General features: G+C 40.9%; 1 protein-coding gene across 1 annotated transcript; it reads right to left on the minus strand.

Moving 5' to 3' along the window:
* Positions 1-285: 285 nt before the first annotated feature.
* Positions 286-13160, minus strand: LOC309712016 (ras-GEF domain-containing family member 1B-B-like). Its single transcript, XM_082542604.1, has 14 exons — positions 12915-13160; positions 7087-7626; positions 6838-6960; positions 6298-6435; positions 5948-6163; positions 5696-5770; positions 3234-3326; positions 2976-3078; positions 2808-2887; positions 2553-2648; positions 2369-2464; positions 2054-2177; positions 1868-1940; positions 286-1757 (listed from the first exon to the last, which is right to left on the minus strand). The coding sequence occupies exons 2-14, from the start codon at positions 7618-7620 to the stop codon at positions 1724-1726; spliced, it is 1785 nt and encodes a 594-aa protein (XP_082398730.1). The 5' UTR covers positions 7621-7626; positions 12915-13160; the 3' UTR covers positions 286-1723.
* Positions 13161-14858: the final 1698 nt, after the last annotated feature.

Here is a 14858-nt window from a genome sequence, read left to right on the forward strand (position 1 = left end):
AGAGTCTCTGCCGAAGAAATTCTGTACGTATGCAACCTGCTGAGCCTCATTTCACAAACAGCTCCAAATGAAGCACAGCAGCACAAGCTGTGTGCCTGACATAGTCACCAGAATTTGTATTCGGCTGCAGAAGTTTTTCTTAAATGTTTTGTCCTTAAATGCTGCAAGGTGTTCGTACAACACTAAAATTAAAGCTACTAGAACACAAATTGATTAACCCTACTATTTGTAATCTGTATTTTACTAAAAAACCCAAACAAAGGAGTCTCCATGCATGAAAAGGAGCAGTGTTTTCATGATTCTTTTATTTGAAAGAAAATAGATCATTCTCTTTACACAAAGACCTTCAGTACAAGTACCCTGACTGATGACACAAAAGATACACAAAAAAGTAGCATATATGACAAATAAAATGACAAAACACAGCACTCACAAGTGGATTTCAAAGAACCACATCGCATATCACACACACACACACATCAACACAGCTGAGATGAGAAGAATAAAAATTCCTGTTTCTGTACACACACACACACACACACACACACACACACACACACACACATCAGTTTGCACTCATAATAGTGTTTTTTTTAATATGTAAACTGGTGTTTGATAGCTTAACACAAAACCAGCCAAAAAAAACAAGCTCCTGGCAGAACATCAAATAAAGTACATTTAAAAAAAAAAAAAAAAAAAAAAAAAAGCCTTTTGATACAAAATACGACTTAATACTATAGCATAGAAAGTTGCCTATATTACACAAGAACACACTGAAGTGCATTTTGATGTAGTCTGCATGGTTATTATGTTGCTGTCACTTACACAGTTTTGCATCACCACCAGAGTCAAAGTGTGCACATCACAAAATGCTTAGCACTGAATAGCACGTGGTTGATAAAAGCACCGTGTCAATGCACGCTGGAATAATGTTGCTGATGTACTGCCTCGTATTATGAGCTTCCATTACACAAAGATAACAAATGACAGTGCAAAGTGGGAGCTAATGGAGTGGATGTGGTGCAGGTTCTGCTCGAGGTGTTAGCATTAAAACTGAGGCATCCAACAAGACAAGCAGCAACACCACTTTTAAAAGCAGCTGTTAGCCCGTTATTTATAACGCAAATCGATGCAAGTCAGTCCTTTCCTTTGAGATTTCAAATCTCTGTGGTCCTCAGCAAGGACATCTGCAGGCAAGGAGCGTTAATGTAGCTTTGAAACTCATTTAGGTCCACGATGACTTCGTTTAGAGATGAAACCTTCCCTTCAGCGTGTAAGTCAATCCACAATATGAGGCCAGTGTGGCAACCGCTGGAGGTATAAACCCAGTCTGCAGGCCAGTCGTCTGATATTCTCTGAGCGCCTTGGACAGAGCTGATTTTACAGAAGCAGCACAGCTGATCCAGGCTCTTCTTGAGAATCATTGGCTTCATAAATGATTTAAATCCATGAAGACTTGTTGGAAAAGAGGTTACAATAATAACATAAAATGGGCTTCTTTGGCACTGGATGAATTTTATGGAATGAGTTCTGTGGAGTGCTCCTTGTGATCTCAAAGCCCAAATACAGTAATATAGGCAGGATGTGGTCCCAGCTTGTTTTAAGTCCAACATCTTAACTGTGACCATAAGAATCTTCTGTGTCCATATTATAAAACGGAGAAACCTGTAGCTTTAAGACACCTGATTCAATTTCAGTCTTTAAAGCAGAGATTTCCCTGGCCTTAGGTCCGATTCTCTCGATGGAGAAGCGAAGATCTAAAATACACAAGATAAGTAACCAGTGTTATTACACTCAAAAATTGCCCTTTTTTGCATTAGTACAATGTTTGGGATATGTGGGTGTGTGCACATATGTCTACACCTACCGAAGTGACCTGCGACTGTCTTTCTCCATGTTGTTCTCTGGTCCTTCGCTCTCATATGAAGCCAGATGCAGCTCTGCAACAATAAGATAAACAATAATGGCTTTGTTTGTTTCCTAAAGCTGACAAACTATAGCAAACATTTGTATGATTGACATCTCCAAAACGCAGGGGAGACTGAATACTGACCGTCTTCGGTGAAAATGGGTGTTGTGACAAGGTACTGAAGGATTCGCCGCTCTCTGTCGAACGGACAAACAACCTGACGCCAAACCAGGAACTCGCTCACCTGTTTTGCAAGCTCCCAGAGTTTCTGTGGAGACAGATTGTACAATCGATTATAATGGGCAGATGAAAGAAAAGCATCATTAAGGAAAATGCATTGATCTTTTTAGCCACAAGGGGGAGTCACAACATCACATGTAAAAGCCTGAACTTGTACTGCTACAAATCTGACCGTTTTTAATCCTTTAAACAACATAATCTTCTGAAATGTGTCCTAACCTCAAAGTTGATGTGTCCATTGGGCAGCCTGCTGGCACAGCCTTCATTCAGGAAGTAGATGTCTTTAATGAGGAGACTGAAGAAAGGAATCACAATCTGGAGGAGAAACACACCAGCTCATTTACGTACACATTCACCACCTGGAGCTTTTTATTTTCAGAGTAAATCCCAGGTGCTCTCTCACCTTCTCCTGGCTGCTGTGTGCGGTCTCAGACCTCTGGGTAGCACCGCGGAGCGCAGTGCGGTAGTTACTGAAGTTACTGGATGGGTCCATCTGGTGCTGAATGAGAGCACACACAGGAGACGGCCATCAAACGCAAATCCGTGTAGGCATGCTTAAAGTTTGCACATGGTGAGGGTTTGAAATCCTGAGCAACTTGAAATCTTAAGTTTACATTACACTACACAGGATTCACTGCTGCATGCCAATTGTCCTTACCTCCAGAATTTCAAACTTGTCCGTGTTGACTTTATTCCAGGTTTTCTTCAGTCTGGCGACAGGACTCATGTTCATCCCAGCTGGACACAGAGAAAGGGTGAGTAAATGCAGAGCACTTACGGGGTCAGATCGAGCCAACGAGCTGTATGTGTGCCGTCAAATACTCACTGATGATGGCCATGAGAGAGTTGAAGTTTCCAATGTTGAAACACTCCTGAGCAACATCGATGAAGAACTCTATGATCCGCGCTCTGTGTTTCTTCTTCATCGGCTTAAATGAGAGAACAAACAGAGCAGGTCAGTACAAATTCAATATATGTACAAAATTATGCACCTTTGGAGTGTAGTAAGAATCTAAGAGTGGTTTGTAGTTCAGCTGTGCATTCAAAGGCGTTCCTTGGTCCAAAACGAATCACAACAACTTACCATACAGATCTCAGTGGCCACAAGATAGCTCAGTCTGTTGAACCAGCTGACGTAAGCTTCCAGGTTGCTAGTTTTACGTTTCCGAAAGAAACCCTGAAACACAAATTATGGCATAATTAAAACAAAGAACAAGTCTAGATCTGAGTGCATTTTTGTCTGTATTTCATTATTTTTGAAAGAAGTTAAACATTTAAAACTGTGAGTCACAGAAAGGACCATTTCGAAATTAAATGAGATCTTAGAACTTAGATCTCTTTCATTTTATGGACCCCTAAAGCTCTGACACCTTCATAAATTCCATCACTCACGTTCAAATGTGAACTTACATTAACCTCCTAAGACCCGAACTCTTCCACAGCATGCATTTTTAATTTCTCTTTGATATTTGGGCTGATTGGAACCCGATGAATGTAAAAACAAAGAATTACCAGATTTTTGTTTTACCAGATTTTTCCTTCTAAGAAAAATCAGAGCCACATATGAGGATATTCGTTTAAAATTTCGATAGAACACTAGCAGTATATTGTCCTCGTAAGTGGATATCAGGCCCTTGTAGAGCAAAATTTTGTATTTTGGTCTAAATAACCCAAAATGTGATGTCCACATATGTGGATGCCAGGTCCTAGGAGGTTAAATTATATCTGTACTACTTTCAGCTCATCATCTATCATTTTTAGCTAGCAAACGGTCCGCGGCATTTAACCAAAGCTTTTGGCTTATTATTTTAATGTTTGCCCTCTGTTTAAATTTAAGGCATGATTAACATTTGCATTTTATCAATTTCTGTAACTGAAAATTTCAACAGGTTATCCACAGCTTTAACCAACAATCTCTTATACTAGATTTTACCTAGCTATTTAAGTTTCCATTTAGCTAGTAATCTCCACCTTTTAGCATAATCTTAGTGAGCTACATCCAGTGTTTATCTATTATCTTTAGCTAATAATTCAACTCATACGCTAAGCTAGTTATACTGCCATAGCTAACACTTTCCAGCTTTTTCCATGCTTCTAAAGTAATTGGTTACTGTGTATCTGTTTTTCTTTTACTGACAATGTTTATCCACAGATAGCCAACAACTTCAACTACAGACAAACTTAACAATCTTTCAAATATATGTTTTCTATAGATCTTATCTATTTTAATTATCTAATAAAATACCCTTTTGTTATTGAGGTTTCTGCTCGGAGGTAGGTCTGCTCAATTCTTTAATTAGGTTTTAATTTCCGCTTTGTTTTACTTTTTCCTCATATCAGTCAAGCTAATGTTTCCATGTACCTTTTGGCTACTTGTTGGTCTTCTATTAATATTTGTTCCCTGAGATTCAGCATCATCGGCATAATCTTCTTAAGGTTAGCCAATAAATTATTTTATAAATCAGAAATAGAAGGAGACAGACTGCTGCTCCTCTATAATTTCCTTTGCTAATGGATCCTGTTAGCCTTCACACCCACACAACCTCTGGACCTGCACTGAAGCCTGTGACGTGTCTGCTTGTTATTTTCATCTCATTTACATCTACTTTGGTGCCTTTTGTTTTTTTGTTTTTTTATAAGGACACTCTGTGGAGAACTTGTTTCTCAGAGGCCCTTTTATCTAAACAAACATTATAAAAGCTCTGTATAAATAAATTTGACTTGTCCGTGATGATGTAATCTCAGAGATTCATGGCTCTATTAAATGCTTACACAACAGCGACAGCCCACTCCACTCCAAACTTCCCCTTCTACACTTCAGGACCCCTTTCACTGACTCAACTGCTCTTTTATACAAAGTGGGTCTTATATAACTGGCACAGCACTGGTTGGAGCACGGCTACAAACAGTGGGTGAGCACTTGTTCCCAGCAGCAGTGATTGAATACGACCCTTCAGCTCACTTACAGGTCCCTCAGATTCACTTAGACATATGCAAAAGGACTTTTTCATACTGTGTCTGAGCTATGTTAAAAATAACACAGCACAAATTGTTATCTATCTGCCAGTAGATTCTCTGATGTGGTTTCCAAAGCATATTTACTTCAACTGAAGCAGACCACAAATTACACCCAAAGCAGGCCTAGAATATACTTCAAATCAAAACAATAAAAATTGACTCAAAATAACTGCAATCGTCTGCAGTCCTTTGATGCTGATAATTATAAAGAGGTCATGTTACTGTATTTTCAAGCCGTCTTTACACAGTAAAACTGCACGCAGCAAGCCGTAGCTGTTAGATCTATCTGCTAATTGTGACTGGAATGAGATTCATTTATATGACTTTGCACAAGCTCCTCATGTCTCCAGTTTTATCATGTAGAAGTTCAAAAGGAAAAAAGCAAATAATGAAATGAAAAGTAAACCTGAGCCTGCAAGTTCCTGAGTGAGAAGATGGGAATTTTTGTGAGCTGTTTGTCCAAAACTCGATCTAAAACGCTGGAGGTAGAGCTAAGCTAAGCGTTTTTTCATTCAAACTCAATTGTACCTTATGGTTCTCCAGAGGATCCTTCATGGCAAACGTCTGGATGAACTCCTCGGGACCAATAAAACTCAGTCGGTCCTGAGGGCAGAAAACAGAACATAAAAACAATTAAGACAATGACAATAGCATAAGACAGACAATCATAAAAGCTCATTAATATAATCTACAGACGTGCTTTGAAGGAGTGAAAAAAATTTCTCTCTACAGAATCCGATAATAAGCACAGGCACCCAAGTTTTAACGCCAACTTCCTACCAGTTCAATGTGTGTAAGCTGCTGGGCGAGGACGAAGGGATCGTCGCACACGCTCAGTACGTCGCTCCGCTGAGCCGATGCTTGCTTGCTCTTCAAGGAAGCGGGACGCTCCATTGCCACCACATTGAGCGCTGCCACAGCCTCCTCGTATTGGCCGAGGGCAGAGAGGCGTTTGATAAGACGCTGGGTCATCTGCTGCATGGCTCGCCAAGAGTACTGCAGCGTGACACAGACAGCACAAATAATGAAAACTATGACAGGGAGGTGAGAATGAACTTGAGATATTTATGTTGAATTACTGCAAATTCATTGCATGAGAAGTTTTAACTACAGGAGCTCTGAACGCTAACCTCGTCCCCTCGGGCCACGTGAAGCGTCATGTCTTTAAGGCAGCGCATCATCCTCTCGTCCCTGAAGTCGTATGGAAACGTCTCAGTCCACTCGGTCAGCAGCTGCACCAGCTTAGGGGCCACCTCACGGAAACGAATCTGAAAACCATCAGATGGCGCACTAAGTGACACTCAGGCAGGCATGATTTGATTTATCTTATGAGTAAATCTCTCTCTGGTCAATAATCTAAACGGCATGGCCCTCATATCTTTTAAAACACGCAAGAGTAGCCACAGCTCGCTGTTTTTCTAAGAGCATATTCTGCCATTATTTATTTTATCTTTGCAGTTTCTGTTTCCGAGTGTTCCCTTGCCTGGATTTTATTTGCTTGGGCAAAAAAAAAAAAAAACAGATAAATACTTTCTCTCAGAAAGAAGCATGTGGGTGAGCGAGCTTGTGGATTTTATAGTGGGTGGAAGGTTGTGTGGGAGCAGAGAGTGAGTGTGACGAGAAGAGAAGCAAATTATAGCCCTGTGTGTGTGTGTGTGTTGCCAGCCCACCTTATCCAGCAGGGCATCTCCAGACCGCTGCTGCTCCACACACAGGTGACAAACCCTCGTCATGAGCTCGTAGGGGGGGAGGAAGAGGCGTGAACTCAGCAGGAAAGTGAACACATACGACCTCTGATGAGGAGGAAAGAACAAGAAGAGAAAGGTCAACACAGCCAGGACAGCCGACCTCTTTTCTCAGACTCGTCTATTCTAGACCACTCCGTTTCTCACAAAAAGACCATGTTTCCTGTAACGTACGTCAGGGTAGTAGTCCACTGTGGGAACCAGGTGCTGGATCAGAGCCTCAAGAGATGCAGACACCAAGCTATTGTCATGGTAACACATCTCCCCGTAGCTGGTGGTGACGCCGTGTCCGTAAAACCGCGCTTTCGCCGCAGCTACGTTGTTGTTGTTACGACAGGACTGGTCGCTGCTGCTGCCGCTGCTGCCGCTCGTGTGGCGATGTGCACGGCCTGGACAGGAAGTGCTGTGCTGGCGAGGGCTGTAAGGCTGCGGCGAGGAGTATGGGTTTTCAGACAGAGCGCAGCTGGTGTAATGATGCTCCTTCGCATTCACAGAGGAGACAGAGGCGCTCCGATAAGCCCCGCTGTGAGGCTGAGGTATGTCGTAGGGGTTCTCTCCAACCGAGTAGGCGCCGTTGTAGATGTTCTCCCTCGCAGGTTTCGGGACAGTGCTGCTCCGGTACGGGCTCGTAGGTTGTTGGTGGTTGGCATTGCTGCTGTAAGGGACGCAGGAGCTGAACTTCCCAGCATATGGCGTTGTTGGAGGCATGATGACCTTTACAAAACATACAAGGAGTAGGTTAGGGTTGAGAAATAAAGATTAACAGACTATTTATATGCAATTTCATGACATGATAATACATTTTCTCAGTCAGCTGAGAAATACATGATGGATAACATGCAATCTTGAATAAATGTTTTTCATAATTCACATGAAGATACATCTTCCAGCCAATTTAAAGATTCCCAATAAGCCAGATATGATAAACAGGCAACAGGGAGGGTTTCTTTTTTTTCTTTTTTTTAAAAAGATAATTTAGATTTGCTTCCTGAAACCTCATTCTAAAGCCAATCTTTCTGGAACTGGGTATGAAATATCCCAGGAAAATTAAGAGATGATTGCACAGCCTAAACAGGAAAAGAGCAACAATCAGTAGGTTTCCCCGGGTATCTGAAACAGTGGACGGCACAGGAAGAGGCCCAATAAAAATAAAACATTGCATTTAGTTTGTAGAAACAGAGGCTTTCAAAGTGACACTTTGCATTATTCAAACAAATCCTGACAAGTTATAATACCAGACATGTAGGTGTTGAATGAAGTAGAAAGGCTTCTGTGATTGAATTAAAGCAGATCTTTGTTTTCATTTTCTTTCTCCTTACCCTTACTGCAGTGTCTAAGTCCAATCAACCATCAACAATTATAACTCCATTGCACAAGCCAGTTTTAAAGAATAATTATGATGCAGTTTCTTTCGTTGATCAGCTAATCCATGATTTCCCAAAGGTTTCCCAACAGTTGTCAACAGACCAATCCTTTTATAGTCAACTTGAAGTCACAAAATCGTGACTAGTGTCTCTTGCAGCGTCTTACTGCGTTAGCCTGCCCGTCTCTCTGGGAAGCCGAGTGTTGTGAAAATACGTTTAAGCAACTCCATCACGCAAAGGAAAGACTTAGGGATGTCTGTGAAAGGAATTATACTTAATCACATAATTTTATCCCTCCTCTGTCTATACTTTCTGGTTCTGAACACAAACATTTCTCCTTTGGAAATTTACAGCTTGGAGAAAGTCATTTGTTGGTGAAAATTTCTACAAATCAGCTTATACTCACAACAACAACCTGCCAGATGACACAACAGCAGTGATCCCCCCGCCCTTTGTCTTAATGGTTAATATAATTGGATTTGAGTTGGGTAAGCTGATCCCAGATCACCACCGAGGCGTGCTTTAACTCTGGAGCCATTTTTATCCTGCTACTGTTGTCTGTCTTGGCACCACATGTCAGCATAAGCGAGCCACACACAGTTACATATGAGCAATGCACATATACTGTGCCAGAAACAAAACCCTGCAGGAATCCAGCAGACTTTTGTTTGTCCATCACAGTGCCGACAGAGGAGTGTCTGCCTGAGCCAACATCTTACGCACACACACACCCTTGTCCACAATGGCGCCTAGCCCCATGCCGGTATAATCCAAACACACACACAAACAAATGATGGCTTGAACGATGCACACACACACACACACACGCACACATATACCACAGCGTTTGGCATGTTGCCAGTGTAAGCCAGTCCAGTGCCAAACCATCTTTTGAACTCTGTGATCTCAGCCTGCTGTTCTTCTTCTAACTTAGTTAGAGATTACGGTGTCTTTACCTTCCTCGAATTACAAACGCAATCTGGAAAAGCATGGCTGCGGTGGTGAAGTTGAGAGAAGAGTCCTCTGAGTAATATTTACTCCAGTGTGGATGCCTTTTGTCCTTCTGTTTGCATTGGAAGGTGACCTTGTGCAAAGGGGGAAAACTAAGAAATTGGAAAACAATCCTGTGTTTTTCCACACGGACTTCCTGAAAAGTTGACCCTTTGAATAGTTGCGGTTTCCCCGCTGCTGCACTGCAATTGCACTCTTTCTAAATCATAGGTTGGACTCTCCGTGAATGACTTAATGATGGCATTGGGAGTATAATTTCATATTAAAAGCATTGTTTATATTCTCTTGTTTGTAAACTTTGAAGATTGCAGGCTTAAGAAGCAGACTGATGTGAATATAATAATACAGGAAAAAGCAAAAAATGTACAGTGATGTAAGAACATTTTTACCAAGAAAACCACTTTTGTACTAGACCGTTAAAAATCCTAAGGGCTTGCACGTCTGTGCATTTTCTTACCAGCTGGCATCGAAACAAGACTGCAGCGCCCATTGGCTAAAATGTCATGAAATGGTTAAAACAAATTGAACTTTTGATGGTGCAGCAGGAAAATCTCATCCACTAATGGATTTACACCAATAAAACGTGCTCGCGCTGCATCAACAAGACAAGCCAATTCGGCGGATTTAAAAAGGTCTTCTGTACATGAAAGCTGCCCATGTCTGGCTTTTAATGAATCTGAAGGCGTTGTCAGAATACTTTTTTCTAAAACCATTTAATGTGGTTTTAAAGAGTACACCTAGCAATGCTGTGCCCTACAGGAGGAGGGGGACGGGGCAGGGGAGGAGGTCTTCAACAATAGAAGCATTATCTATCCTGTCATGGCATTAACAACCACACAAAGACCCACAGGAAGAGATCAGAGCAGATCCCAGCAGATCAGACACACACAGCAGCTTTCACACACTCTGGTCTCCGCTGTCAGGTTATACGACGCCCAGCCTCTGCGTGAGCCGAGCCTGGGATCATTTTTACATCAGTCAAACCAGAAAAGCAGACTTTACTCATTCTTCTCTAAGGTGGGACCTCTTATTATAGCGAAGTCACAAATAATAATCTGCCAGGCTTAAACAAGGACAAGACTTTTTGTTTATGACTTCAATAAAAGAGCATATTGAAACCCATTTACTGACCTTAGTAGAGATCGCTTTATTCATACAAAATAAAAGCTACAAGATACTGACCGCAGAACAGCCTGGACCAACTGCCTTAGCTTAGATGAGACAGGGGTTTGTTTGACTCCTGCTTTTTAAAAAAAAAAAAAAAAAAAAAACATCTAATAAAATTCGAAGACTTTAAGCAGCTGGTCAGTAGCAAGAAAACAACAGTCACGTTTTCTAAATTAGCACCTTGTCTTCTGCAAAGTTTATATACCCATAAAGTGTATACCCATAAAAATGGTTTCATGAGAGGAGCAGCGGAGTAAGCTGAAGGCAGAGCCTGCGCCTGATAAGAGGATCCATAAAACTATTTGTGAGAGTGTTAAGATGTCAATGTACTGCAATGCTATCTTACTTCTACTTTGTACCCAATGTACTTTGACACTAATGAGCTACAACAGACAAGGTGGGTGAGTGAGAGAAGCATGACAGTCTGGAGGAAACTCCTGACAGCCGGGATTATCGTTATCAATAATGAGGCCAAAGTTCAGACTGTGCTCATGACACTTATTTGTGGCTTGCGTGTACAAGAGTTAACCTTTTAAAGAGACGCTGTACAATGATGTCACTGATGATTTGTCGATTTACGTGGGAGGACTAGTAACTTCACCTCATAACATAATATCGTAGAAAAATAAGATGGCTCTCTAATGATTTAATGCTTCTTTTAATTTTTTATGATTGAGCACCTCAGAAGTCAGCAAACTGAACCTTTTAAAGATTATAAGACTGGACAGATGTTGAAATAAGTTGAAATAAAATACAAAATGTATTGCTGCAGGTCTCCCCTGCAGCAATACATTCGGTGTGAAGAACATTCTACTGCTCCTCCATGTCAGATTTTAATTTTCAAACAGCCCCATAAATGCAGCATGCCAATGGACCAAGATGCCTTCATGTGTTCTGCGCAGGAAAATTTTTTAAATGTGTTCATGGGGACATGACAAGGACTTAGGATACATCAGTAGTGAAAATCAAGACACATGCAGTGATTTTAAAGGGAGGATAGATCTGTTTTTTGGGTATGAAATAGATTTTCAAATCCCTTTAGGTAAAAATTGTCTGACACATTGACTTTGGGGGTTTTTTCAATTACAGAAAAAGCCTACTTGATGAAATTCTTTATATCTTTGTCCAGATGTTGTTTTGTTCTGCTTGGCCGTCCAAGCATCAGAAGCTCCAACCTATAGTGCTTCAGGATTGCATTCTGAGTGCAGGAAAGCAAAGTCACACGTCATCAAAGTACCAACCAAATTGCCAAACCAAAGTAGGAGGAAACAGCCCTAGTGTCCAAACAAATGTGGCGCAAGGAAGTGTGCAGGTCAGGGGAGGCCCACAGCAAAACACCAGAGGCTGGGACCCGGTGCCTGGTTTAAAAATCTGATAGATAGGCAAACAGAGCCAGACAAAAATACCAGACTCAGATCTACAGGAGAGATACGCACAACAGGGCTCAACCACTTATGAGCCTGTTGTCTTCTTTTATTTCCAAACACAATGGATTCAGGGATGCACTTTCATACAAATACACACACCTGTCTCCCGTATCATCTGGTAGGCTAGTACAGTATTAACCTACAGCCAGAAAGGATAAACACTACTACAAAGCTATATTAAACCTAAGCTTGTTTGGGGATGGAGGGGTTGACTTCCAACCTCTGCACAACACACAGATGTCAGCATTTAATTTTAACTTGGAGTAAGTTGACTTTGAGGTAGTTCCAAAGACTCAAATGTTGCTGGCACCCTTCAGACCGCCTCGGTTAATAATTAAATTAGTTTAGCTATTTAATGTGAGATTTATTTAAGCAGCTTCACAAGCTCACAGAGTACTGACATTCTTTTAAGTGCCTGTGGGTTTGTGTAGAAGTGTGTGGAGGCTTTTTCCTTGGCCAGCAGCACACACATTTTTTTTCTGCCATTCTTTCTTCTTTTCCCTACAGACACACTCACACAATCTGTTACACACACACACATATAAACCAGCCCAGCATGCCTGGTTAGCATGATGGGGTTCAGACTGAGTCATAACACACTAAAAGTAAAAGCTGACTGTGAAAAAGTCATGCTGTGCAAGCATGGTCCCATCGCAGGTGCTGGTGAGTAATGCTCGTTTGAGTCTGACAACCAGCCTAATTATATACTCCTATGGGTGGCACAACAACAACAACAACAACAACAACAGGTCGGGAGTGAAACTGGGCGTTTAGAGAGAAAATAGTTCATCAGATATAGATCACTTTAAAATATTAGGTGAAGGAAATACGTTTTTAAAATAATAATAAAAAAACTAGGAAACTTTAATCAACTTTTGCGCAAGAAAAGGCATTTCTATAACTCGATTATGCCTATGCGAAAGTTATCTATTTATATTTCAATAGCAAAAATGGTTTTATTATCACAAAATGAATAAATAGTAGTATATCGTTTCTCGAAAAATCCACATAAGCAACACTCCAAACAACTTACCTCTGAAACGGTGCTACTCAGCGTCCAAATACTGTGTCTCTGCCAGTAACCTTTGAGAAAATTAAAAGGAAAAAGGTTTTCCACGCTACTTCGAGTCTTTCTCACGTCGAGGAGACGCTAAACGTGTAACAAACAGGGAAATCTTTTAGCTGCTGTGAGTCCATGCAGTGCTCTTCTCCACTGTCTGTCTCCGCTCTTGCTTCATTGAGTATTTGAACAAGCAAAAGCTCGCAATAACCCACAAAGCCAGACGTATTCAAATGACTTCCACAGAGCCGGGAAAACTGACCAATCAACGCAAGGGGGCGGGTGGCGACTAGGCCCAATCACAGAAAAGGGGTCAAAAAATCAAAAATCTCCCAAGTTCTGATTGGCTGACTCCCTCTCCATCTAAGTTCTGTCTTTTCGAGTGAAGCCTTGCAGCGAGTGTTTTTGTTGGAGAGCTGAAATATGGAAGGTATACGGTTTCCGTCGGGAATGTGTTAGTGTGTGTGGCTTTATGCTGGTCTTAGTGACTTAAAATATAAGACAAAAAATCCCTGAATAGTGTTTTGTTTGTGTTTCTGTAGGGCTTATATATTTCATGAATTGGATAGTATGTGTTACTCAGAGCACTTGGTTTCACTTTTTCCTACCTGCCAAATGTTGCCATTTATTTCAGCACTGTACGGAAATCTGTGTGGAGTGGTCAGATTGTTTGCTGACATTGGCTCCTGTATTACCAATTCTCTATAGTTTGATACTTTCGATTCTTCATCTGGCATCTTGGAAGCAAAACCAGGGATTTTCCTGCATGGAGGAAAATCTTGGCTCCTCCCTACAGCAAAGGAGGAAAAAAAAATCACTGGCATTGTAACAATATTCTGTTAATTTCATTTTTGTGAACCATAATCAACATTTGTGTTTATTTAATAGCTGGGTACAATAGGATAATGTATAAATATTTGTCAAATAAGCTGACATGGACTACTTGTACATATGATCTGTAACAAGCAGCATTATGTAATCTTTTGCAAAAAAAAACAAAAGAGAGAAGAAAACTGCAAAAGTGTGTGGCAATGTGGCTGAGAGGGGGACTTATTAACAATTAATAACAATGTTGATCTCTCGAAAACTTTTGTTACTGATCACTGTCTTTCTGTTTGAGATGAAATATGTTCTTTAAAATTTGATTAGCCCCTATTTTAAACCTTCTCCTGGGATATATGAGACTATTCTCTGTTTAAAGTGTTCATGTCGTTCATTTAAAGGATATTTTAGTTTCTGTCAGCACTTCACTAAGAGATGAAAGAATTGTCAAACTTGGTTTCAAAGAGCAGAGGTAACCCAAATGTGTTATTTGACTCTATCAGTGGTATTGTCGCTTCTGGTCTACCTGCTTTTCTCATTTTCTTCAAAGGAATGTTGCAAACTTTCTTACTTAGCTGATCTGGTCAAATTATTTGACTTGATAAAAGCATCTTTCTACTGTTGCGACATTTCACCTGAATTCTTGTTCATAGGTCCCTGTGTGCTGTAATATACGTAACACTGGTGTCTAGTCAACTCCCTGCTTATTTTAAGAATATGGTTATCCACCCAGTTTAAAAACAAACAAACAAGCTTTACCCTTCACGTCTTAGCAGTTGCAGACCAATTTCAAAATGAGTCTTTTCCCCCCCTAAGATTTTAAAAAACAGCTAAAAAGCAGCTTTCATTTGCTCTATACAAATACATTCCACTGCTCGTTCCACTGAAACACCTTTTCTGTTTTAGCGATGCTGGACCTGATCTCTGCCTTTGATACTTTTTACCTTGGAGTGGGTCTCTTCATATCGGTCTGAACAATCCTTTTCTGTGGCTGCTTTTAGGTGCAAGTCCTCTTCCACTTTTTTTGCTTATGGTGTGCCACAAGGTTCTGTTTCGGGGACCTCGTTTTTTATGTTATATCTGCTCCCTCTTCAG

The sequence above is a fragment of the Aulonocara stuartgranti genome (genome assembly GCF_965226115.1).
Source record: "Aulonocara stuartgranti genome assembly, chromosome: 7".
Taxonomy (NCBI): domain Eukaryota; kingdom Metazoa; phylum Chordata; class Actinopteri; order Cichliformes; family Cichlidae; genus Aulonocara; species Aulonocara stuartgranti.